The sequence below is a fragment of the Leptonychotes weddellii genome, chromosome 3 (genome assembly GCF_054177405.1).
Source record: "Leptonychotes weddellii isolate Sample4059 chromosome 3, ASM5417740v2, whole genome shotgun sequence".
Classification (NCBI taxonomy): domain Eukaryota; kingdom Metazoa; phylum Chordata; class Mammalia; order Carnivora; family Phocidae; genus Leptonychotes; species Leptonychotes weddellii.
In genome coordinates this window covers 134,891,346-134,917,711 of record NC_138371.1, presented here as the reverse complement: position 1 = coordinate 134,917,711, position 26,366 = coordinate 134,891,346, and the positions used below count along the sequence as shown (strand labels likewise).

Below are 26,366 nucleotides of genomic sequence, written 5' to 3'. Positions count from 1 at the left end.
ATTTTAGGCCTGCATTTTAAGAGTCCTAATATAGAAGTTAATACTAGTAACATTGTAATAGAAAAGAAAATTTTAAAAGGAAATATAAAAGAAAAAGGAATTAATTCGAAGAAAAAGACGGTGCAAAGAAGCAGTTTGGGTTTCCTTCCAAGAGAGATAATTTGGGATGGATACCCAACTCTTGATTTGAAAGTTCCAATCAACAGCTGCTGATGTTGCAGTCCAGGGTCAGCAAACACCACTTTGAAAAGATGGACAATAAGGGAAGCTGCTCTTTCCAAAGCCTTGAAAGAAAACTACAGAAGTGGAACCAACAGAAATTAAGAATCTATGTGCCAGGCATTTCAATTATTCAATGATTGAATAAAATGTTTATTGAGCAGCTACTATACGATCTTTTCAACAACTCTATCAAATTGCATATTTTTATCGCTATTTTTCAGAGAAGAAAACAAAAGTGAGGTTTAACTAGGATGATATATTTTGCCCAGGTTATGTTGCTTTTTCTGCACATCCCAGTGGATGCAGAGGCTGAAGGAGAGAATTAGATTGATCATGTGAAACTCTTCGAGGTTTATAGAAATAGATCAAAATCAAGTGTTTTCCACCTCACTTGCATTTTAAACACATCATGAAATTTATAAGGTAGGTATAAGAACACTAAGGTGCTACTGTTCTTACAACAAATTATCCATACTGCTAGCTACTCTGAAGGGCTCAATTGAAGGACAATTGGCCCTGAGAGGACTACACTCTCCGTAAACAGCTGCTACACTTTAAATGAATTAATGTAAGTAAAGAGCTTAGAATATGTCTGCTGCAAAATTAAGTGTTCAATAAAGTGCGCTATTATTACTGCTTCACAAATGTAAAGTTCTATTCTTTATAATGTCACATAAAACATAAACAGTTTTTCTCTCACTGGTTTGAGTCAAGCGATTTGACTAAGTTATCCTAGTGAATTAGAGAGGTTGAAAACCTAACACACAACGCTAAATGAGCCTTTAGGTGGCACTTTACATTTCCAAAGTGATTCTTAAATTATTGGTGTTAATAATCAAAGTAATATAAAAGAGAGGCTAAGAAATCTGGTCAATTAGCAACATGTTCATTTTTCTTCCAATGAAAAAAGGAACCCAGAGGCAATCTTCTTTACTGGGGCAAATCTTACCAGCTTACCAAATACAGTAATTGTCTTTATAAAATTCATCCAAATTAATGTTCCCCATTTTGGTATCTAGAGACAAGCAGCATTAACTCCCCAGAGAACATGACTACTGAGAAGGAAAGTATAATAAAGCAGTAAAATGTACCAATACAAACTATTACATGTTCCAAGATATTTATCCTCAGAGGCTTAGGTTAACACAAATAATTCTGTTGTATACTTAATTGTCAATATCTAACATTACCTAAGAACTTAGAACTATAATACATTTTAAACAAGGGATGTTCTTTAATTTCATAATTTGATAAACCTCATAGTATTATTATGCTTCTCTGAGTGTTATCACATTCAGCAGCATAAACTTTGAGAGAGACTATTTTTCTCAGCTCTCTCTGGTCCCAGTGAGAGACTATAAATTGTTTAGGCTCTTTTTAGAAACTTTATCAATGTTGTGGTGTGGTATGTCCATGATGGGCCATCTCCTTCAATGCCAAAACAAGAATATTCCATGATAGTTGATAAATTAACTCTATGATTGTGAAGAGCATATGGTCTTAACAGGATTATCTAGTTTCTTATTTAGATTTTGTTTTATATTTCCATAGCTAGTAGGGGACAACTCTTTATAATAAGTGTCATACAAAAATTATGAAGGGCATTAAAAAAAATTTCCTCATTTAAAACTGTGTTGGTGTTAGGAAAATCTCTCCCCATGAATAGGTCAGGAATAGATGGATAGGTCATAGATAGATGAGGTCTCATGTGATTAATGCTTTTCTTCCTTTAATTTCCTACCTTATTTTGTTCTCTAAATGAACAATTTAGTAACTATCACAGCTTTTTAAACACTGATATCTTTCATGTGCTTCCATGTGCACGCACGTGCGCACACACACACACACACAGAGTCTTAGAATGTTCATGTACCTAATTAACATTTTTATGTATTTAATATATCACTACCTGGCATGAAGATGAGTTCAAGAAGCCCCAAAACTTTGTTAATAGTCCTAGGATTAATGTTAATGGTTTATGCATAAATGCCCACCTTTACAGAGCATTTTCCAATACTGAATTTTGCTGAAGTCGTAGGGCAATAATATAGTCATTATGTTTATGCAGACTTTCAAGTATCAGGCTCCTAGTGAGAACCTCTATCGAAAACTGGCTAGGGGTTAACTATTAGCTTCTGCTTAATATACATGGAAAGTTCTCATTTGTACATCCACTTAAACTTTTCTAGTAGCTACTGAAAGACTAGAAACTGAGAGTGGACTGTCACAGTATGCTTTACACATGATTTTTACTAAGGGTTGAAAACTTTTGCTGTGAAAACACATTCTTGGTCAACTCCCTCTGCCATGTTCCTGGGCAGTTTCTAAATCTTTACTTTGCCCTTCAAAATTCCTCTCCTATTCTTGACCTCATTACTTTCAACTGATGACCTGCTTTTACTTCACAGAGAAGAGAGTTCATTAGAATTATTCAGCTTCCTTCCCTGAAACCCAACAATTTAACCTCACCACACCTATATTTACTTCTCTTTCCTCCTCTCCCCAGTGTTCCTCAGACACCCAAAGTCACATGTGATTGTGCCCCACTTTCTTATCATGGCCTGGGTTTTTAAAAATCTTTACTCCTATTTTTACAACCTCTCCTTCTCTCTTTGCTTCACTGCGCCTTTGATGTAAACAGGCTTGGCTTTTACCCTGAGTTCTTTTACTCTTTATTCTCATCCTCTATGCTTTTTATCTTCACAACCAAGATCTTAAAAATAGCCTACACCTCATTTTCTTGTTTCCCACTCATTCTCAAGAAACCGTAAGTTGCGATGCACATGCACCATTCCACTGGAAATGCATGCTACAGTTAAAAGTCACCTACTGATAGCCAAATCCAACAGGTGGTTTCCAGTTCTTATCTTTCTTGATGTTTCCAGCACTATATATTATGGATTCAGCACCTATTCCTGCTGTCCTCCCTGGCTATTCCTTCTCAGTGCCCCTTCCCACCCCTTCGTGAAATTCCCCAGAAGTCTGACCCCAGTCCTTGTCTTTCTCTTTTTGCACATTTTCTCTAGGCAATCTCACCCATACTCTTTACTTTTGCCTAAATTCTGATGACTCCAAGGTCTTCACCTCTTGCCTTAACTATTGTAATAACTGGTCTCCATGCTCTCTGCTCTCTGCTTTCACTGAAACCCATTTTCTATACTAGGGCAATAGTCTCTTTTTAAGATTTTATTTATTTGAGAGAGAGAGAGAGAGCACACGTGCTCGGGGGCGGGGGGGGGTAGAGAGCGGGGAGCAATGGGAGAGGGAGAAGAAGACTCCCCACTGAGCAGGGAGCCCGATGAGATGCGGGGCTCGATCCCAGAACTCTGAGATCATGACCTGAGCTGAAGGCAGATGCTTAACTGACCGAGCCACCCAGGTGCTCCTAGGGCAATAATCTCTTAAAGCAAAGATCACATTATGACACTCTCCTGCCTAAAATCTTTCAGTAGTCCCTATTCTGAGGGATAAAATTCAAACTTCTTACCATAACCTATCTTAATCTTCATCGTTTGACCCCGCCTTCCTTTTCGGCCTCATCTACTGACATTTACTAGACCCACCTATGTTGCCAATATACCTCGCTCTAACATGCCCTCTAGAATTTCCCTGACTTCTCCCTTTTCTTACTTTCCTCCCTTTTCCCCCAAGCTAAGTCCTAACTACCCTTCAAGACTTTCAAGACTCACATTAAACTTCAGTTATCCAGATTTAACAAATATTTATTGAGGGCGCCTTATTTTCCAGGTACTATTCTGAATGCTGAAGTATTAGCTGAGAAAAAGTCCCTGTTCTCATACTGATTTCACTTAGGGGTTGGAGGCCGGAGCAAGATATGCAGAAAATAAAGCAGGGCAAAGGGGCTAGAGAATTTTTGTGATGGCACACTGCTGTTTTATAATCGGATGGTCAGGGAAGGCCTTGATTCCTCCATGAGTCAGTTCCTGACTGAGTTAGGTACTCTGTCCTCTGCTCAGGATAAACAGATGCTGGCTTACTTCCTGGGTTCCTCTGCGAGTCTAGGACTCCTTGAGAGCAGAGACTGCTCATCTATGCATTTCCATTGTCTAGCACATAATCATTCTAAGGATATGTGCCCAGCACTGTTCTCAGTGGCGAGGTAAAGCCACCTAATAAGTGCTCAAAAAAAGGATTTCTGGAATAGACTGATACAAGTTTGAAATGATAATAGGAAAACCTCAAATATAAAAATTTCACTTTGTACTTAATATTTTAATAATGTATCAATACTAAAACAGGGACAAAGAGTAAAACAAAATATTATAACTACATAGTAACATATTCCTGAAATTATGCATGGTAGGAAGTACAGATTAAAGAAACATTTCATAGAAGAAATGTATTTTGCCTGTATTTGAAAGCACTTGGAAGAGACTAAATTCTGAAGGTGCGTAAGCATTTTGGGAACGGTATAATTAAGGGAGAATTTTGCAAGGAATTGGGAAATAGGTTGTACGGATAGAGTGAAAGTAGGTGATAAGACTTTGTATAGGTAATTCAACTTGTTTAGTTGTGGGAGTATTTCATTTACTAATGATAGGAACAAGTTTAAGGCTAATGGTATTTTATCCATGAAAAACCATAATCATGTTGCTGTTAACCACACTGAAGGCAAAGGCAAAATTAAAAACTGAAAGGTTGATGTTTTATCTTATGTTTTTCCTCCTATATTTTCAGATCCTTTTTGCAAATTTTGGGGATTTATTTAAGACTAAAATTCCCTAATTATGATCAACTTTCTTCTTGCTAATTTTATTTTGCTTACTTTTTCAAATAAAAAATGTAATACAAAATTACAGAAAGTTTATAAAATTGAAAAAATGTATGTATACACACACGTAGAGTATACATAATTCTACTACACTAAACCACTTCACCTTGTATATTCTCATTCAAATCTATACATTGCTTTTATTTACTCATCATAAATATTTCCATTGATATTACAGCCTTCATAATGATCTTTCATCACAGCTGTAAAATATTTCATTCAGCAGATGGAAGATCACTTATTTTACCATTCTCTTATTGTTAGGCATTTAGGTAACTTCTAGTTTTTACTATTATCACAATGCTGCAATGATCATCTCTCAGCAATTAGCTTATTTCCTTTGCTCTTTCCCTAGGAGAGATTAACAACTGTGGGATTATTGGTTTAAAGGGTATGAACACTTTCAAGGTTTGGAAAAAAATCAGAAGGATCACACAATTTACACCACCATCGCCAACGTATAAGAGTACCCACATCATGGCATCTTTGCCAGCATGAGCATTATCTAATTTTTTCCCATTCACTCATACATTTAACACTGTACTTAATTGTTTCAATTTGCATTTGAATACTACTGGAGTTCAGTATTTCTCTCTAATTTTTATTTATGAAAGATGACACTGCTACTTCAGCAAGAAACCATATTGAGCATAAGTCAACGGTTCAAGACTGTAAAAATAAAATAAAATAAAAATCTTTAAGTTAATCTAACCATGGCATGATTAACTGTTATTGTGCTCCATGATAATTAGGCATTAATGGCAAGCAGTTCATGTAAGTGGCTATTATTACTATTATTTACACATAGCCGGATCAAGTATTCTTAGATTTAGGGAGGGCTGGACCAAGTAGAGATATAAGGTCTTTTTAGGCCCTCATAAAGATCCCTTGATCTGGAACCAGATGTGATCCAGAAGGCAAGTTCTCTTTCTTCCTTAGCTCCACACAGCCTCTAGAAACCAAGCACTCAGTAAAGATCATAGGCATTATAAATGTAGTTTGGCTGAGGGTGGGCTAGAACTTACTTTACTGAGAAGCAAAGATGAAGCCCAGTCAGATATAACTCAAAAAGCGGACCAAAGAAATGCCCATTAAATTCCTTGTCTTTTCTCTCTATGGTTATTCCTCAAGCTAAGGATCTAGGTTTTCAGTGAGACTTCTGAAGAACTTTTAAATTCTGAACTATTTCCATCTCCTTTCCCGCAGAGAAAAAGAAAGGACTAGAGGCTCAACATATTCCCATTTTCCCAGTCAACCTTATTAACTGATGCAGGTGTGATATGGGTAACAGGATTTAAAGGACTTCCCTCTGCCAAAAACCTTTCTCCCCAACACTGTCCAAATGTCCATGCATTAGATTCTTGATGTTTCTAAGCCCATAATTCTGAGAAGATTAAAGGAGAAAGGTAGGCATGTGAAGGTAAGAAGGGGTAACAGTAATCCACACTTCACTGTGGAATTAATTTAACTAGACTGGTTTTATATTCTTAGAATACTTTACTCTGAAGCATGCAGAGGATAGGAATAAGAATTCCAATATGGAGAGGACATAGGGAGAAGCAAAAGGAATTAAGTATTTTGAGTTGCTTTAAAAATAACATAGCTGAGGACACTATACTATAGAAGAACAGGGAAGAAGGCCAAGCTTTTGATAACAAAAATTTATGTTTCCATACACCTTGGGAGTTTACAAAGCCCATTTCCACTGATCATACTACTTAATCCTCAGAACAACCCTGTACTAAAACTGAGACCCAGAGATATTAAGTAACTTACCCAGAGTCACATAGGTAGTAAGTGGCAGAGCCGGGACTCGACCCAGGTCTTCTGATTCCTCCTGTGCATTTCCAGCTCCCCTGGAGCTGAAGCAGGGGCAAAAAGGGAGGTGGGAGTAATTTGCCCAAGACCAGCCTTGCCCTCTCCCCTTCTTTTAAAGGCCAAGCAGAGCAGCCATTTAACTCTTGCAGTGACCCCTTTCTATCAAATTCTCTCAGGATACAGCACACAGATTCTGAAAATGTGTCTCAGCCTTGGGTCAAGATGGCAGTAAGTAGTAAATGATGTCAGAAGTAATTTTGGCAGTACTTTGCCACTGATGTGAAATTTACTGGAATCTCAAAGTATAGTAAATCTCATTTCAGGAAGTAAAACTTATTTTTATAAGTGAAATTATTTAAAGCAGTTTGTTTGAAAATTTTTTTAGCAGTTTCAGTCAAACCTTTCAAATTATACCATTATAAAAATTATTTTGAAAAATACCTAAAAACCAAGATACCAATTCAACATTTAACCTACTCTCTGGCCATTTTTTTCCCTATCTTAATGCTCTTCTCTCAGTGATTATTTTCACTAAAGCAATTATAATCATTAGAATGGACACATATCGTCTTTTTATAGCCAATTTTAAGTATTTTCAACAATAGGAAAGTGTATCATCTTCTTGAGATGTAAATCTTATGTTCATTTCTAAATTATATCTAAAATGTTTCTAATGTAGCCTTTTATAATTAATTTTCTATGACAAAATTTAGAGTTTCCAGTCTCTAGTTTCTTGAATAGTTCCTTAATTTTTCTTAGGGAATTATATATTTTAATTTCTGATCTCAATTACTTACATTTCTAATAAGTTTTAAACACATTCAGTGAGAATTTTTTCTCTTCTTTGCTTATTTCCTAAGAATGGAAGGATACAATTCAAATCAATTGGGCATATAACCAACTTCTTGCCATTTCTAGATCTTTTTGTTCTCAGCTCCAGTACATCTCAGTCTCTAACAGTCTTTGCATTTATGAGAACTACTATAAGTAGGGCTAGTGTTAAGTTAGCATCAATTATAATCAGGGATTATAAAAGATCAACCAGGAACATCAATTTATTTGTGCCCAAAGCTTTTAGAGGCTTTTTGAACTTGAAAAGATGCCCTATTTAACGAGACTTCATTTGAGGATTGGTCTTATCTGAGATGGAACATACCCAACCTAATAGTTAAAAGCTACATGAAACCTTTAAGATGAATAAAAAGGCAAATATTCAGACATAAAAACAAAAGAGAAAGAGGACAAGGAGGAGGAGTCTGGATAAGGGAAGAAGAAAAGGAGAGAAGGGGAACAAAATAGAAGAGAAAAAAATGCTTACCTAGAATAAACAAAAAATTTCCAGTAAGTACTAACACTCTCAGGTTCTTGATATGCCTCCCTTTTCCCTTTGCTTTAAGACTTCAATTCCATATTTTAAAAATCTAATTGTTTTGCATACTCATGGTCAAATTCAGGAATTCCTAATAATAATAATAATATTTATATTCTCTGATCACTTTATGAGGTAAAAAAAATTAGTGTACTTTTTTCCATGCTATTTTCAGCCTTATTTACATAAGTCTCTTCAAGATAAAAGAGTCATTATATTCTCCTAAATCCCTCATTAAATAGTACCAAAAATGGTTACCAACATTTAAAAAAAGAACACAAGTCCATACATTTTAAAATTTGAACCATACAGAAACAGAATTAAACTGACTCCTAATATCTTACTTTCTATAGTTAGTTCTTGGTTAAGCATGACCAAGAGGGTTTACCCTAATTTCTTAATCACAAGATCTGGGAAAAAATGAGTGTACTTCAGGCAAGATAAAAATGCCAATAAAAGGTTGTTAAAAAGTTAATAATAGTTTCGAAAAGTCAGTGTTAGCTTTCCCCCACTTACTTCCTTCATGCTATCCTATTCGTTTAACATGCATAACAAAATTGTAATCAAGAACCATGCCAACGATGGTTCCCAGACTGGAACCATCTCAGTCTGATGGAGGCCTTATTAATATTTATTAGGTGGCTTCTGAAAGGAAAGAAATATATCTTCTACTTCTCTTATATCCTTTTAATCCCTTGGGTATATAGGGCAATCTATTTTCCAAAGTAGCTTTGCTACAAAAAGCATTCAAAGAATATTTATTGAAAAACTATCCTATTAAACTGTTATGCTCTGGCTTGATGTCTGACAAAGGACTCTTCAGTAATAAAGGTGACCACCAGAACTACATAAATCATTCAACACATAATTTCTGACCTCCTTCCACTGTTTCAGTTATCAAGCCAGTTCATGTGCTCACTTAAAATTCTAATCCCTTCAAGTTCTAAAATACCTGGTACTTACAGTATGTATCTACTGCTTATTTATAGAGTTCCTATGCACTCCCACTAGCTATTATCCAACCATAAATTCTGTCCTTGTTTATAATTATAAGTGCCTGAAAAGGGCAGGTTTCTTAAAATAAGAATTTCCCCCCCACTCCAGGTCACTCAAGTGAGCTCTGGAATTATATCCAAGATTATCAATTCATTTCACTTAACTACTGTTACCAGGAAAACAAGAACAGGAGATCAAGAGCAGTTAAGTATAGGAGCTTGCTTATTTGCTAGGAGGTTTTTAACAAGCTTTTAACTAATTAAAACAATATTATTCAAAAGCTTTAGGACATACTAGCGTATTAGTAAAAAAGCAATATAAATATTGAAACAAAATAGAATTTTTGGTGTTTTAGGATTCTCCTTCACTTAAGAATGTTCACTTACCCAGTGGAATTAACTTGCTTTGACACTTTCTTTTGAAATATCTTAACAAAAAGAGGGATTTCACATTTTGCCTTAGGCTGGTTTATTGGAGAATAAAAAATACAAAATCCAAATAAATGGTGAAAGTGTGTTACTGTTGGAACATGTAAATATCATGTAGGTTATTAGGTGAGAATTACAGAGAAGGACAGCAATATTATAAAAGCTACAGTGGGTAGTCTTCATAAATGACAATTTCTAAAGGTTAATACATAGAAGTTTTCAGAATTAGAGTTAAGCTAAAATTAAAAGACCAGTGAGTTATGTATAATTATATGTAACATAAGATCTTAATTTTATTTTTATGTACTAAAACACTATTACTAATGACATAAGTACTTAGAAGGGACCTAAAATTTTAGGAATATTCTGTCCTCTATTCAAAGAAAGGTTAAGAATCTTAAAACATGTTTGAGGAGAAAACTGTCTTTTATATACTTAGTCTCTATTTGTAACATAAAAATGGAATATTATGTTACTAATAAGATGTTTGGAACATCTAAAACAATATATTTAAACATAGATCTTCATCGTATCTTAAAGCTGGGAAATTTGAAAACTAGAAAGAAGGTAACAAGACGGCTAAAATCTTTTCTAAAATATATCCCATAGACTCTCTGTAACAGGTTAAAAAAAAAAAAAAGAATTCCATAAGCAAATTGGTTTGTGAAGCAATATACACTACTTTTCTCTCTTAGAGATTAAAATATATATCACTGATGTGAATGTTCAACAGTAATTTCTAAATAATCAAAAATAAAAGCACTCAAAGCAAATGAACATAAGCTCATAGATCTAATAAGTGATTTAGTAAGATTGCAGGATAACTACAAATCACTGATGAAGGAATTACAGAAGACCTAAACAAATGGAAAAAACAAAAAACAAAATAAAATACATATTGTCTTGCTAAGTCCCATAATAAAAAAGCATACTTAATTTTTTTAACCCAGCATTTTCCAAATTTATTTAACCAGAAAGTGGAACTAATGTTCTTAGAACACACTTCAGAAAATCCTGAGCTAGATGGACTAGACATTAAAAAGTATACACAAAAAATCAGTGACTTTTGTATTCTTACAGTAGTCTAAGTTGCTTAACTAGAGCCTCTTCAATTATGTTTACTCTTAATAAACTACATGGGTTTTCTTTTTTAAGGCAAATAAAATGTACTCACTGTTGTAGTACCTCCTTTCCCTTCTCAATGGAGCTCTCAGTCAATGACAGGTTACTAAGGGAGTTATTTCAAGCCAAGGTGTAAAACTCTTGCTAGTAGTTCTCAAGTTTAATGGAATTGGAAGCTCTATAACACTGGAGTATTTCTCACAAAGAGACAGATCAACTCCACTCTTTCCTAGAGATGTGATAGTGAAGCCTATTGCTCATGATTCTAGAATAAATAGTACAGGTCCAGTAAAGTTCAGAAAAATTAAGATAAGTAGGAAGGGTAGTCCATATACATCAAGAGATACCACCTTCTAAAGGGGGAAAAAAAAAAGAGTGGGGAAAAAAAAAAAAGCCAAGAGGATACAAGACTGTTTTGGAAATAGAGTGAAAAAAGAGAGAGATGACTAATAAACCAGATGACTGAAGTAAGAATATAGAAAAACAGTATTAGGTAGAGACACAAGATGACCATGTAAAATTAACAAAGAGAATGGACAACTGACAACAGACTATGGTATGCAATCAAATATGTATCCTAAGTCCCCTTGTAGCCCGTCGCCAGCAAGGTTCACAATCACTGACTTCAGAGGAGATAAGCTGCGGGGTCTCCATCTGAAAGCGAATAAAGTCTGTGGTGCAATGAGCAACATTCTTTTTCCGCTTTTTTAGGTGCAGATGGAAGAGGGTCAGAAATTTACTAGAAACTAAAATAGAACTGTGTGCATTTTTTAAATTCAAGAATGCCTCTTCAGATTTATAGAAGTCTTCAAAATACACTGGCATAAGTGTCTAGTCAAGGCACATGCCCAATATAAGAGTGACATCTTTAGAAACAGAAATAAAACCAAATGAAAATATTCCTCAGATTCATTTATTTTACTACTTTATTTCCTGTGCAGTGAGTATATTAGCAAGTCTTTTGCATTATATGCAAAGGAATGGTAAAATTCAGTGCAATTGAAACTGTAATTGAAATTACAGTTTTAAAAGTGCTGGTAAGTAAAGTAAATGAAAAAACAAAAATTTACACTTAGAAGAAAACAAGGCTTGAGCCTACTGAATCAAAAAGGTCAAAGGAAAAATAAGTTCACCTGACAATCCCAGCACCCTTCAGCTGAAGGTCTTAACCATGATGCCTCCTTAAGACTACTTTGAAGGAAAAAGTAAATCATATAATATTCAGCATAAATCTAAAGCATCATGAATTTAATTCCTAATTAACCAACATCATAATTCAGGGCTCCACCCTCTAGGTTGCTATTAGTAAAGGTGAGACTTAGAAGATAAAAGATTAACATATTATCTGTTGGTATTCACTTATACAAAAAGAAAATGTTGCGGATTTTTCAGGTATGCTAACTTGATTCTTAATGTTAATATTCAAATAATTTAAGGCTTGAATTGTTTTATGAATTGTAATTAAAGTTAGAAACAAATCTCAGTAGTATGACTATAGTAACTTTAAAAAGACAGACAGCACATCTTAGGTAATACCCTGACATGTTACTTCACTTTGGAAGTTATTTCACCTTTGGAAAAAGTACCATGAAATAATAATATAATCTGTACATTCACTGCTCAATAAAGAACAACTCAGATTACCCAGAAACCTTTTAAAGATGTTTTGATATATATAGTTCCTTTAGAGTAGATTACAATATATTAAGTTATCAAATAGCAGAATTCAAACAATGCTTTTTGTACAGGTTCTTAAAATTATTATCTAGCATATTATTCTCTTAGTATTAATTTAAATGGTGAAATAAAATGTCTATTGAATAATATAGCAGGGTCAAAACTAGATGTCAACATTTTCATAATAATCTGTTAGGTTTGGCTATTACAAATGAAATATGGGCTTCAGGGGGTAGATACCAGAAGTATTAAGTTGACATATCTATGCATATGGCATGCATTTATGAATGAATAACCTCTCCCTCTATGTGAGCAGCTTTCATATCTCCAGTAAAGTCCTTCTGTATATTCCACAACCTCTGGTGGGAATTGTGAAAGGCTGGGTAATTGATGAAGAAATAAAGAATATCAAATACAACCAAACTTTATTAAATCAAAGCTTGAAGATATTGCATGGAATCCCCAAATTCCATCACCTGTGATTTGAAAATTATGTTCTTAAATGGGGCTAAGCTAGCCCTACAGTTTCATTCTGATTAACTCTGTTCACAATGCAACAAAACAAAACAGAACACAATGAGCACTGTCCATATGACAATATCTGAAAGGAAAGTTTCCCGAAATATGTCTGGTAGAAGAAAATGTATTTCAGTATTTCAGTGACCTTAATCAACTTATGCTTTTAGTGCAGAAATTTAAGTATGGTAAATTATACCCAATAATTTATTCAAGAATTTATCAGCAAGAATGAAAAACCTCTGGACTGTGATCAAATATGTGCTTGTACTTTTTACTGGATACTAACTGGCAGAACTTCACTGTTACATAATTCTAATTTTCCTTTGAAGTTAATGATTTCTATAACAATTGTCCTCTTTTTAATATCTATTATGATCTTTTGATATCAAATACAAACTAGTTATAACCTAACTTTATCACTACATCATTAAAATTACTAACATGACCTTGTTCTAATACATTTAGGATCCATTTTAACTCATTAATTTATGTATCATAACTCTCAATCTTCTTCCTTATTAAATAGGTTAGGGCTTTTCTGGTTATATGTTTCTTTTTAGTATTTTTATTAGTGATAGAATAGTTTAGAGTTTTTTGTGAACATGATTTGAGTTTGAAAAGATAACTTTCAAATGTGCTCCGAGGATGTCATTATAAAATATTTGTGCAAAGTTACTTCAAAAGTAAAACTTGAGATTGATAGTTTTTTTGATAAAGTATACTAAAACTGAAAAAGAAAATATGTATCATAATTCTTAAAAAAAACAGAACCCAAACCCTCCTGAAAACAAATTTTACTTTTTAAATAGATAGATAATAACTTTTAAAATAGATAAAATTCATTAAGTCATACTTTTTTCTTCCATATTAATCCTATCTTCAAAGGTTGAATAAAGAGACCTAAACATTAAAATTACAACTTCAGTAAACAAGATTTTTTCCACTTGTATTTTATCTTAAAGCTTCAAGAAGAAAGAAAAAAGACCCTCATGAAATATTTAAGTTTGTTTCACATAACTGGAACTATAACTTTCTTCTAACTTTCTGCAGTGCACAGGGAGTTTTGTGTTTTGTGCTCTAACAAATACCTTTCACCTAGAGCACTGCCTGGCACCTAATAGAGGTACAATGAATATTTGTTGAATAGATGAATACAGAAAAACATTTAAAATAGGATGATCATCTAAAAGGCAATAACAATCCATCTGTCCAGAATTAATACCCAAGATGGTGTGTATGTTAAGGCCTTAGACCTAAGCATTATCTACATAATCACAATTATTTTTGTGGAACAATAGCTGAACCAGATCTTTTCCTGATATTAAGAAGTACTATGAATTTATAAAGAAAAAGGTTAGAAATCAGCAAGTTCTAAAACACTTCTTGGGATATAAAAGCCTCCAAAGAATCCAGGTCATAAAAATACTTGGAAAATCAAGACTTGACAAGTGTCTCTCCAGACTTAGGAAAGCAATTCAGAAGCAACTAAATTCTAAAAACACAAAAGGTTTGTCTCAGCAGCAGCACCAGGGTATTTTACAGTAATTCCAAATTGCCTGTGGCATCTTTTTACTGGTTTCCCGGTATTAGTTTTAGAGTTAAAAGGAACCAATTTGGAAAGGGCCTGCAGGAAACAAATAGCAGTTTGCTCTACTCCTAATGTTTTCTCAAACAGTCATCAGAAATAGAAAATAGTATTACACTTTTCTTCCTATATAATTTTACAGATAATATGAAACTCCCTAATGCTTCATTTACTTTGGAAAAATAAGGAAAATCGTACAATGTTTAAAGAACACTGGGGGGTGGGGAGTGAGAGCATTTATCCAGTTAAGAATAAGTTATGAACCCCACACTATGTGGGATAGAGAGTTCATTATAATAAAGACACTAAAATTAAAAGAGAATATTTAACGACAGCTAAAAGAACCAGGTGAAATCTAGCTAGAATACAAAAAAATCAAGGATGGGTTACCAAAAAGTTTACTGAATCATTTTGGAGGAAATAAAGTATTTAATCATAATCAGAGCATATATTTTCACCATCTAAAATATCATCACTGAGTGAGTATGTTCTGGAAGTAAAAAGATGTATCCAAATGGAAAGGGAAAATAAGTATTTAGTCTACAGAGCAAAGGCGAATAATTCCTAAACTTCAGGAGAAAAATATTAACTCTTAAAGTATTAAATTTTTATTTTAATTTTCCATACAAGAGACTAATAACTTAGTCACTGAGTCTCTTTATTTCATGCTTTTTATTTAATGGTTTATCCTCACACCTTTAGGAGACAATACAGGCAACTGATTTCTATGAAAGCTTTTGATTTATATGCAGGTTTTGGGTTGTTTTTCCTGCAAACTATTCGAAAAATCTTCAATGAATGATAATTGCTACATTTAGGAAAACGAGGTTCTTCCGAAATCTTACACCAATAACAAACACTTTAATAAAAGATACAATATAATATCACATTTAACAATAGTGCAAGAGTTAAAAATTAAAAATTACACAATCCATGGTGTGAGTGAACAACTGTGCTAAGGCTTCTAAAAACTTCCCTGTACCTTTGCAGCCCTTTAATTTTTCTAGTGGGACTTGTCAGTTAGAATTATCTTCTTTTTGATCTAGTGAATATTTATTTGCTTTTGATTAATTTAAAACTTATCACAATTCCAGTTATAAAAAGAAAAAGTGCTCATAGACCCCAACATTAATACTCTCAGAGGCCAAGAGAACTCAACACTAACTCTACATTAAATGTATTGACAACTGCATGCACTCTTTTTCTTCAGGGGCTTTTTATGGATATATGCACATATGTATTTTTTTAAAATGGAGATGAATGAAGATATGTTAAACTGGTGGCTTCTGCATATCGAGGAGATGCTTCTACAAACTAAGTCAGTTATTCATGCAGATAAAGAAGAATGATCTTATCCCCAATAACGTTTATGATGCAAAAATATATTAATTTATGCAAAATCATAAAATATCGATAATCACAGGAGAAAAAATACCAGAATCTCCAAAAGATTTAGTGATTGTATCCTGCTTCTTTCTGTAAAATATTTCAAGCATTTTATAAAAGATTTTTAAGTTGACTGCAAAAAAGTAAATTGGTAAAAAAATAGAATAAAGCATAGATGAATATTCACAAATGGGTAGAAAGAATATGGAAGTATTGCTGTGGTTCAGAATCACTACATGGGTTGTGACATCTGATAAAGTCATTGTCCAGCTAAATTTACATGGACTTAAAATCAATGATAAAGCAATGAGGACTATTAAGGGGGGGTGGGAAGGAAAAGTCACTGACTGTAGAAAGAAAATGATCGCTCAGTACCAAACACCTTTGAATGGAAGAGCTACAATGAGGAATGACAAATGTGCTCATCAGTTATGGCCACCCTGAAACAGAAAAAGGAAGTAGAAAAGAGGTGAAGTAAGGAAGCTAAATTTTTCTCTAGGGAGAAAAGAATAAAATCAATCTCTTATCAAATCCTCTAAAAAATTTAAAAAACCTAAAGGTAAAAACTCTATTTTGACTCTTTGACTGTAATAGTTAAACACATTTGAGAGCACATTATGAACAGCAAACCAGGACTCACCTTCTAGAAATACAGACTTAATAAATAATTACTTTTACCATCAAAGTAACGTTAAGAGGTATTAACGGAAAAAAGAGAATGAAAATAGCCAGTCATATGAGAATCAGAAAGGCAAAGATATGGTTACATCAAGTTTCTCCAAGGAAAGAAAGACATACATTAGATACTGATGGTATTTCAGTCTTTTAGAGAAGAAGTCTCTAAACTTTAGACAATGAGAGTGAGGGAAAAGATCTCTTAAACATGTGAACCATTAGTAATATACTATAAAATATGAAATGATAAATTATCTAGAAAATGATAGTTTTTCTAGAATAAAAAGGTAAAAAATAAAGCTCCATGGCCCAAAGCATAATTATTGGTACTAGGCTTTTTGTTGTTTATTTCTCTTGAGGAGACGGGATGGGGGAGGGAAGGGGTAGGGGACACTGAGGTGGTGACAGAAAAATGTAAGAAGACCAACAAAAGTCAGCAAATGAGAAAACACTGTATACTTCAATGTTAAGGCTAATGTCTGAATAATACATTTTCATAGTATATTTTGATATTTTAGAGAAATAGAAACAAATTAGACTTCTAACGATAAGTTTATTACAGCTACCTATAAATTGGAGAAAGGAAATTTAAAAAAACTATATGAAACTAATTTTAATATGCCTTGCCCTCCTGTTTTTCCTGAAATGTAGCTGAGAATCTGTCTATATAAAGTCACATAAGTCCTTATATAAAATGGACTCCCATGAGGCCAACAGTTCTAAATTACATCATCAAAATTATCACAGAGCTTTGACATACATTTGTCAACAAAACCAAATAATTATTAAACACATATTATAGTCGATCTGTACATATACATATGTAAATATATATATAGTAAATGCAGCATGACTTCACATATAATTTAAAGTGCTTTTCTTAATTTGATATGTAACTAAAATAATAAAGAATATACATGTATCCAACAGAGATTTAAATCTGACAACTGCTGGACATAATTTAGTCAAATTTAAAGGAACAAGCTGGGAAGGAACAAAATATGCATAAAAACTTGCAAATGTAAAAAAGGGCACCTATTTCCAAGGCATAATATAACAAAGCATTACACAAGAAAAGTTAATTCCAATGCATTCACTTTTATTGTAGTTCAATGCAATTAATTAGAATCTTACTTTAGGAGTAGCCAGTTTTAAGCAAATTCAAAATATTTTTTTCCACTGGCAAATTTTTTATTGCTATGACTAATCTTTTAGAGCTATCTATTTTCTTCAAAATAGCTTATGCCTCCATACAGAATTTGGATCACGTACCCATGCCTCTGTCTGAATGGGCCTGATGTTGCTTAGTAGCACCTCTTCATAGTTTCCATAATCAATGAATTTAACAACTGCTGTCATACCTGAAGAATGGAGAGCTTCAACTTCTGCTCGGTAAAACTGAGGAGACAAAAATGAGTTTTAGATATGATAATCGATATTGTCTACAGAGGGCAATATTTGATGGAAACGTAAATATTCAAAGTGTTACACTGTGCATTTTTTTGAAAGCTCATTTTTTAAGATTAATTTTTAGTGAAATCTGTATATATTGTGAAATGATTACCACAGTAAGTTTACTTAATGTCCATCACCACATATAGTTACAAAACTTTTTTTCTTGTGCTGAAAACTTTTAAGATCTACTCTCTAGGGGCACCTGGGTGGCACAGTCGTTAAGCATCTGCCTTCAGCTCAGGTCATGGTCCCAGGGTCCTGGGATCGAACCCTGCATTGGACTCCCTGCTCCGCTCCGCGGGAAGCCTGCTTATCCCTCTCCCACTCCCCCTGCTTGTGTTCCCTCTCCCGCTGTGTCTCTCTTTGTCAAATAAATAAATAAAATCTTTTTTAAAAAAAAGATCTCTGTAAGCAACTTTCAAATATACAATATTTGAAAGAAAATTTTTAAGGGAATAATATTTTTAAGAAAGAAAACTTAACTTTAGATAATCATAAATTGGCTAAAAAAAAAGAGAAATTCTCTCATCTGTGTGAGTTCTGACATATGCTGAGCAGTAGTAAGATTTCAGGACAGAACAGAGGGTCAGTAGAGAATATTCACATGTTAATGGATGTAAAAAGAACTAGTGTTATGTTTTGTTGTTAGCCACTGAAGCCCCTTGAAAACATTAGTAAGACAATTCTTATGTACTAATCAGAAAATAGAACTATGGAGCAATTTATGTAACAAACAGAAATATATGACAAAAATAAATCTCAAAGAAGGCTCACTGCCACAGTCACCACAGTTAGCTGGGGTGAAGTAGGGATATCAGATAAGGAGTAAACACATTACTTATACCCAGAATTTATAGGATTTGACACACTGCAAGACCAGATACATTTATTTTATCCGTTTACCTAGTATAATTTGGCTCTGGGAACCAATTCACATTAACAAACTCACAAGGAACTGACTTATATAACTTAACTATCAAATTTTTTCTGTTAAAGGGGCGCCTGGGTGGCTCAGTTGGTTAAGCGACTGCCTTCGGCTCAGGTCATGATCCTGGAGTCCCTGGATCGAGTCCCGCATCGGGCTCCCTGTTCGGCAGGGAGTCTGCTTCTCCCTCTGACCCTCCCCCCTCTCATGTGCTTGCTCTCTCTCATTCTCTCTCTCTCAAATAAATAAAATCTTTAAAAAAAAAAAAAATTTTTTTTTCTGTTAAGGTAACTAGAAGTAGGTCAACTAACTAATTGAAGTACTTCTCTACTATAGGTCAACCCATTCAGGACCCAAATTATAGGTCTGAATGTTGCTTAGTGAAGATGGAATAAAAACAAAAAACTATTTACTCTTAAGGAATATGTCCTGCAAACTAGGGTAGTTGGATGCTCTTATTATAACACTATCTACTCTAACAGTATCTCTTCATAAGCTCACCAGAATCAGAAAATGCTACAGGCAACAAAAATTCTTACTGTCTACATCCTTCTAAAATATGTTATCCTGAGTATACCAGGAAAAAAAAATCTGTTTTTACTGATGAACATCACAAAGGTTATTAAGTTAATCTATAGTGTTTCCTTCCTAGGTCTGGATGCTGGCAAGTTTAGAGACACCATGCTGGAATTTTTCTTTTCTTCCTTTTTTTTTTGTATGTGGAATTTTTCTTATATTAGAGTTCTTGATATATATTCACATCTATCTATCCCTCCTTTATTTTTTAACCTCACACTTCTGTGATCTGTGAATTGCTGTGAGTATTTCTGGACCTATGCTTCAATTGTAAGCTTCTCAGATAATTATGTCAGTTCTGGTAAGCTCGACAAACAAGAGTCATGATATATCCTAGGAAAACAAGTAAGCTGACATCCTTTTAGAAGCTTACAATCTAATAAAAACAATGTGTGTAAAACAATGCCTTCTGTATAATGTGGAGTGTACTGTACTAATACTGCAGTGATATGGCACTTAATAAGGCTGAAGAGTTCGGGAAGAACTTGCTGCAGCAGATGACAATGGATACAGTCTTCAAGGATGAAGAAGGTTTTAGCTAAGTAAAAAAGCTGAGGAGGGTGTTCCAAAGAAAGTTAATGAGATGTAAAATATGGAGATGAGTGCAGGAAACTGGAAAAAGTTTAGAGTTAATTATGGCATGATGTAAGAAGGGCCAACCAATAGGAAATGAGAAGGGACAAGAAGGCTAAGGGCCAGCAGATGGAGGCTCTATATGCATGCTACCAGCTAGATTTGTTTCACAGGTGACAGATTTTAACTAGGAAGAATGACATGGTATAAGACCAGGATTAGTGATAGTAGTTGCAATGACAAATTTAAGAGGAATAAGGTGTAAGGCAAGAAAACCATTTTGGAGGTTGTTACAGTATTCCAGTTGAGAGGGCAGGAAGAACCGAACTAATTATGGCAGTCTAGAGAGAGAAGAAGAATTGTCCCAAATTCTCAAATCCTCCTATGGAAAGAAAGGTTGAGAGAAGGTACGAGAGTATGAAGAATTTTTTAAATGATAGATTATACTAATTAGCTGATTATCTTCATTACAGCACTATAATGCAATTAAGATTACAGTTTCTTAACAGTTATAACTTTTTTTTTTTAAAGAAATCTCAGCAGGCTGTTTTCTTTAATTGATATCTTTTTTTTTTTTTAAAGATTTTATTTATTTATTTAACAGAGAAAGACAGAGAGAGAGGAAACACAGGCAGGGGGAGTGGGAGAGGGAGAAGCAGGCTCCCTGCTGAGGAGGGAGCCCGATGCGGGGCTCTATCTCAGGACCCTGGGATCATGACCTGAGCCAAAGGCAGACACTTAATGACTGAGCCACCCAGGCGCCCCTATAACTCATATTTTTCTTAAATCTTTATCTTGGTTGGTCTCTGGTTAGAAAATTGGAAAGTTGACTATTCTTGACAAATCATTTGGTGTTTTCAGAAGACAACTAAGCCCATCTCTTTTATTTTTTTATTTTGTTAATCACCATACATTACATCATTAGTTTTTGATGTAGTTTTTTATTAATCCCATCTCTTTTATTTATTTACTTTTTTAAAGATTTTATTTATTTATTTGACAGAGACAGACACAGCAAGAGAGGGAACACAAGCAGGGGGAGTGGGAGAGGGAGAAGCAGGCTTCCCGTGGAGCAGGGAGCCGGATGCGGGGCTCGATGGGATCATAGGCTCGATGCAGGACCCTGGGATCATGACCTGAGCCGAAGGCAGACACCTAATGACCCAGGCACCACCCAGGCACCCCAATCCCATCTCTTTTAAAGGATGAATATTGTTTATTTGTTTAATGGTGTAATTTCAGAGAGCCCACAGTCCCTCACTCTAAAATGAAAGTACACATCCAATTAAAATCAAAATAGTCACCTTAGAAGATCATCCAATTATTGTAAGAATACTCTAAAAGCTCAAAACATTTTGGGAATTGTTAGGTACTCTCACAAACTATATGATATTATATTAAATATATTCAGAAAAGGCAACAGATGAATTTTTTTGAGATAATTAGTTAAAAGTAAAGTTTTATTAATAATTTCATCAGATGTTTCAAGAAATTAGGGTGATAGCATAGCCCGAACTATCTGATATATCCCAAGCACCTGACACTTAGCAACTACTCAATTATTGTTTACTCAATATTTGTTGAAGAACTTATCTGTTAAGTCTAATATCTGAATATATGTAGGTCTGTTATTATTCTGTTGCTTATTTGTTTCTCATTCATTTTCTCTATTTTTAACCATGCCTCCTAATTTTTTATAGGATACCAGACATTGCAGATGAAATACACAAGAGGTTTCAGAAAATGTTATTTTTCACAAAAAGAGGATTATATTTTCTTCTGGCAGCAGACAGAGTACAAATGGATATCCTTGAGCCTGTAAATGGTTGGTTTTAGGCTTTGTAATGGCTTGTTTGTATTAGTTTTGCACTTATTACTAGGGCATGATCCTTGTGGGATTTCAGTGGAAAGCATGAGTCATATACTAAGCCTTTCAAAAGTTATTGAACTTGGAACTCCATTTACTTCCTCTGCTCATCAAGATCACCAATAACCTTACATTGTCCAATACAAAAAAACATTTTCCATTCTCAGCTTAATCAAACTTTCACAGAAGCATCTGACACAAGTAGCCACTCCAAGATAGACACCATTAGCTCTATAAACCAACACCGATTTCCAACTACTTCACCTTTACTTGCCTTTACCATGAGGAAGAGCTAAACATAAGTAATCTCCCACTACCTAAATCAAATAGTTCCTGTATGTTGGAAGGCGAGTGGCCTGAGTTGTAAGGGTAAGAGTCTGGGTGTTGAAGAACACTGTACTTGCTTTCCAAGCCTTCCTAACAGCCAGGGAAGAGCCATGTAAAATAGTTCCAACCAATGAGATTGTCTGGTGGTATTTCTGGAAAGGCTTTTGCTTTTCTGGAAGGGAAAAAAAAGACACAGCTAGTGCTGTCTCCTCCCCTCCTTCTAGCCTTGAATAAAAATTCGACAGTAGAGATGCTGCTTCTAGACAGATGCTATCTCACATTCAAACAAAAACCTTGTAAGACTATGCCATCTAGTTATACCACCCTGTACCATTCTCCTTGTTATCATCAGGAAATATCTAACACCCTGCTTATGTCTCATCATTCACTGAACACAATAGGGCCTAGTTCCTGATCCCTGGCCCTACTGCATCCTTTTAAAAGAGCCAACCACATTCCCTAGCCTGAATTTCAGTTCCCTGAAAACTACAGTTAACTTTGCCTCCACCACTCCTTTTAGCCAAACACAAACTCTCATGGGCACAACGTTACCGCATCAACTGAAACTACTCTACCTATGAAATATTTATTTCAAATATTTTTTTCTTTAACTTGATCCTCACATCCACCCAGGTGTCTCACACTATAACTCCTCTTTTTTTACTATGATCTTGCTGATATCTCCGGTCCCCTACCACCCTCCTTTTTTTCCAATATAAGTGCCCCCTTCAGAATTAACTAATTAACATGGTCAAGAAGTAATTATGAAATCCCTCCACTGTGGGAGAAGCAGGGCTGCAGAGGAAAACTAGACAGACACAGCCCTGCCTCCAAGAAACTGAAAATTATGGTAGGGGAAGGAGCTATCGATCCAAGAACCAAAACTAAAAATACTTACAAACTGTGTTAAGTTTTAGAAAGTGAACAAGGAACTGATGAGAAAGACAACAGTGAAGGAGGGAGGAGGGGGCAGGGCAAAGAAGGCTTCTCCAGGAATTGATGTTGGAGCCAAGCCCTCAAGGACGAGAAGAATAGCTGGTAGAAGAGCATATCAGGCAGAAGGGAAAACATGTGCAAAGGTCCTTCTCTCTGAGGGTCCCTCTCTCCTCTTCCCCCTCCTGTTCTCTGTTGATCTTCTCCCTCTCAGCCAGACTCTTTTATCTGATCCACTGTATTCCTTCTTGACCTTATCTGTCTTTCCCTTCCCATTTCTTCATGATTTTTTTGCTTTCTATAGCATATAACGTAGAACTAAAAGAATGTTTAAATTATTGGCTTAATAATTATCATATATTGTTAGCTAAATAATTAACCATTCTGTTCTTATTTTTTAAGTAGGCCAATCGCATATTTTCTTAAATTTAAACGAAATCTGCAGAATTTAACTGTGACACTCAACTCATTTTCTTCCTTGTGAATCATATAACTTTACTGGAAAGAAAAGGAAACATTGACAGTTGATGATAAATGAAGTAACTGATTAACTTCACTTAATTACTTTTAAATACTGTTCTGATATACAATCTAAAATCAAATCTTACCTAACCAAATTTTGTGACTGATTCTCCCTAAGCATCCATAAAAAATATTAATATTTTATTTTTCCTATTTTATAAATTACACATCTATAAATTTGTTCAAAGACTTTAAACAGTTACAGCCATAGAACAAAACTCACAGTCCCAAAGCAATGGCCTTCTACGGTCTCACTAGAATGTGACATTTAGTAATATTAGTATATGATAACTTTAGAACATGCATACCTTGTTGTCTTCCCAATAAAGTGCAAAACATTCATCTCCAGGTTTCCACAATTTTGCATACTCCATAGGAATAGATGATTCTAGTATTTTTTCTGGTTTAATTGGCCCAGATCTTCTTTTGGGCCCACTATTGTAAAATACTTTATCATCATAGGGTGTAGCTGTGATGGGTCCTGCTGGCTTAATAGGTCCTACTCGCCTGCCCTTCAGTGGCATGTCTGTCTCTCCATTTGGAACACCAATGAAACTATTAGTTCGGACAGGATTCTGGAAATCAGTATTTACATTAAAATGTTTTTCAATTTTTACACCACTGAAAGTTTCATTATTTATTGTTCGTGGTTTCCTGTCATAAAAATGATCAGGATTTGCTGTTTGGTTTTCTCTTTTCCCACGTTTTTGATTATTATAATCAGTGGATTCTTGAGGAAGTGGATTTTCTTTTGCCTCTGCATAGGATGGACCTTTTCCTGATCTGCTTTGCATAGAGTTATCCCTTTTTTTAAAAGCACCATCATTGTGCTGAGAACTTAAAGGGTATGAAGTATCTTTAGTTCTGTCATATCTAGAATAGAGTCTATCACACTTGATTCTCTCTTCAGCCCACACGTCAGATCCCAAAGAAGTACTTGGTCTTTCAGAACCTCTGTTTCTAGGTAATCCACTGCCTTCTAAAACTGACTTTGAATTTTGGGTGTCTCTTTGAAAACGAGGAGGTTTCTCATTTCTTGGCTGTCTGGTATCATTTCGAGGAACATATCTTGGTTGATTATTATCTTTTATTCCATTTTGCTCAGTATTTGACAATCTGTGTTGTCCCTGATGAAGCTGCTGCAGCTGTGATTTAGGTTCTGAAAAGTAAAAGTTTATTATATACATATTAAATGAAGACTCTACATTAATACCAAATTATTTAAAAATACCTAAAAATTATTATATTAATACAAATTATCAAACTACTTATTCTAGCATCTTCCACTACCTTCCCACCTCAATGTCTTAATCCCTCTCTGCTTCCTTAGAGTTCTGTATTTCTAATGGACAGTTTTCCTGGTCAGCCACATTAAGTGAAATAAAGCAATGATATGAATCATGAGAAAATAGTGGATAATCCAAAAGGAATTTGTTTTTGCCCTTGAATGTTCGCATTCTTATAATATAGCTATCTATAGGTGCTATTCTGGTAATTCATTTCCCCAGACATTAATGAAACAGGATTGCAAACTGCTAAGAAGCTGCTATGACACTGCACGAGTACAACAACCCTTGCTCAACTCCTTCCTGAATTCCACTTCAATTTAAATACATACGCTATCACGGTCAGTCAAGTTCTAGCCTTTGCAAAAATGTTACTCCTCAAATCTGTCTGGATCTGGAATTGCTAAGTGTTTAGATTACAAATAGATACCCTACCACAGAGAAGAATAAATAATTTTTTTGACTTATCAAAGTAACTAAGAGCACGTACTACTTGGAAATACAGAAAAAAATGTCAAAAATATGATGAAGCACAATAGTGCAGATAATGTCCAACTAGTAACCCAAAGCGGTAACATGGTAAATATATACTCATGGATAACTTAATGGCTGTATTTCATGTAGTGATTTTTATTCTATTTCGATCTGTAACTTGTCATTTACACTTTCTTCCTCCGCTGTTTCACACAACATGTCTACAACCTTATTACCAAATATATTGACTGGTCTTTGCTGTACATGTCTTGTTTCTCTTGTCATACACAAGGGTCACAATATTTCTCAACAGTGGCACTACTAACATTTTAATTGAGATGCTTTCCTGCTTTTTAAGAAAATTAACCTTTCTGACATCCAGGCACTAAATGCCAAAGCATCCTCCCTAGTCACTGTGACAACCAAAACTGTTTCCATACATTCTCAAACACCCAGTGGAGGCAAAAGGTACCAGGTAAAATCTCTCAAACAGGGATAAAGAGAAGACCTTGAAAAGTTCCTGAGTGACAAAACAAATCACAGACTAAAGATCAAGACTCAAAATGGCAAGAAACTTCTCATTAGAACCACTGGAAGCTAAAGCCAATCTAATAGGTTTTTCATGTCTTTGAAATTAAAGGAAAATTATTTCCTAAGTACAATTCTATGCCCAGCCAAATCACCCATTAATTTTGACAAAGAATACGTATTTTTTTAAATATGCAAGAGTACTACTCTCAAACAGTAGCCAAGACTATTTTACAGAGATATTTTTAAAAAATCACCTTTTCCCAAGATTTGCTTTATAAATATAACACAAATATCTTATTTTTAACAAC

The 26,366-nt window shown here is 34.5% G+C and overlaps 1 protein-coding gene across 4 annotated transcripts in view; it reads right to left on the bottom strand.

The window, feature by feature from the left end:
- Positions 1–26,366, bottom strand: part of TDRD3 (tudor domain containing 3) — a 157,513-nt gene that overhangs the window by 13,178 nt on the left and 117,969 nt on the right. For 2 of the 4 annotated variants that reach the window (XM_081815006.1, XM_081815007.1), the window contains 3 exons: positions 24,076–24,926; positions 17,862–17,987; positions 6,791–6,876 (listed from right to left, as the gene is read on the bottom strand). In XM_081815006.1, the coding sequence (XP_081671132.1) occupies positions 6,791–6,876; positions 17,862–17,987; positions 24,076–24,926 (1,063 nt within the window). The remainder of the gene's footprint in view (positions 1–6,790; positions 6,877–17,861; positions 17,988–24,075; positions 24,927–26,366) is intronic. The other 2 variants (XM_081815008.1, XM_081815009.1) reach the window with 1 other exon arrangement.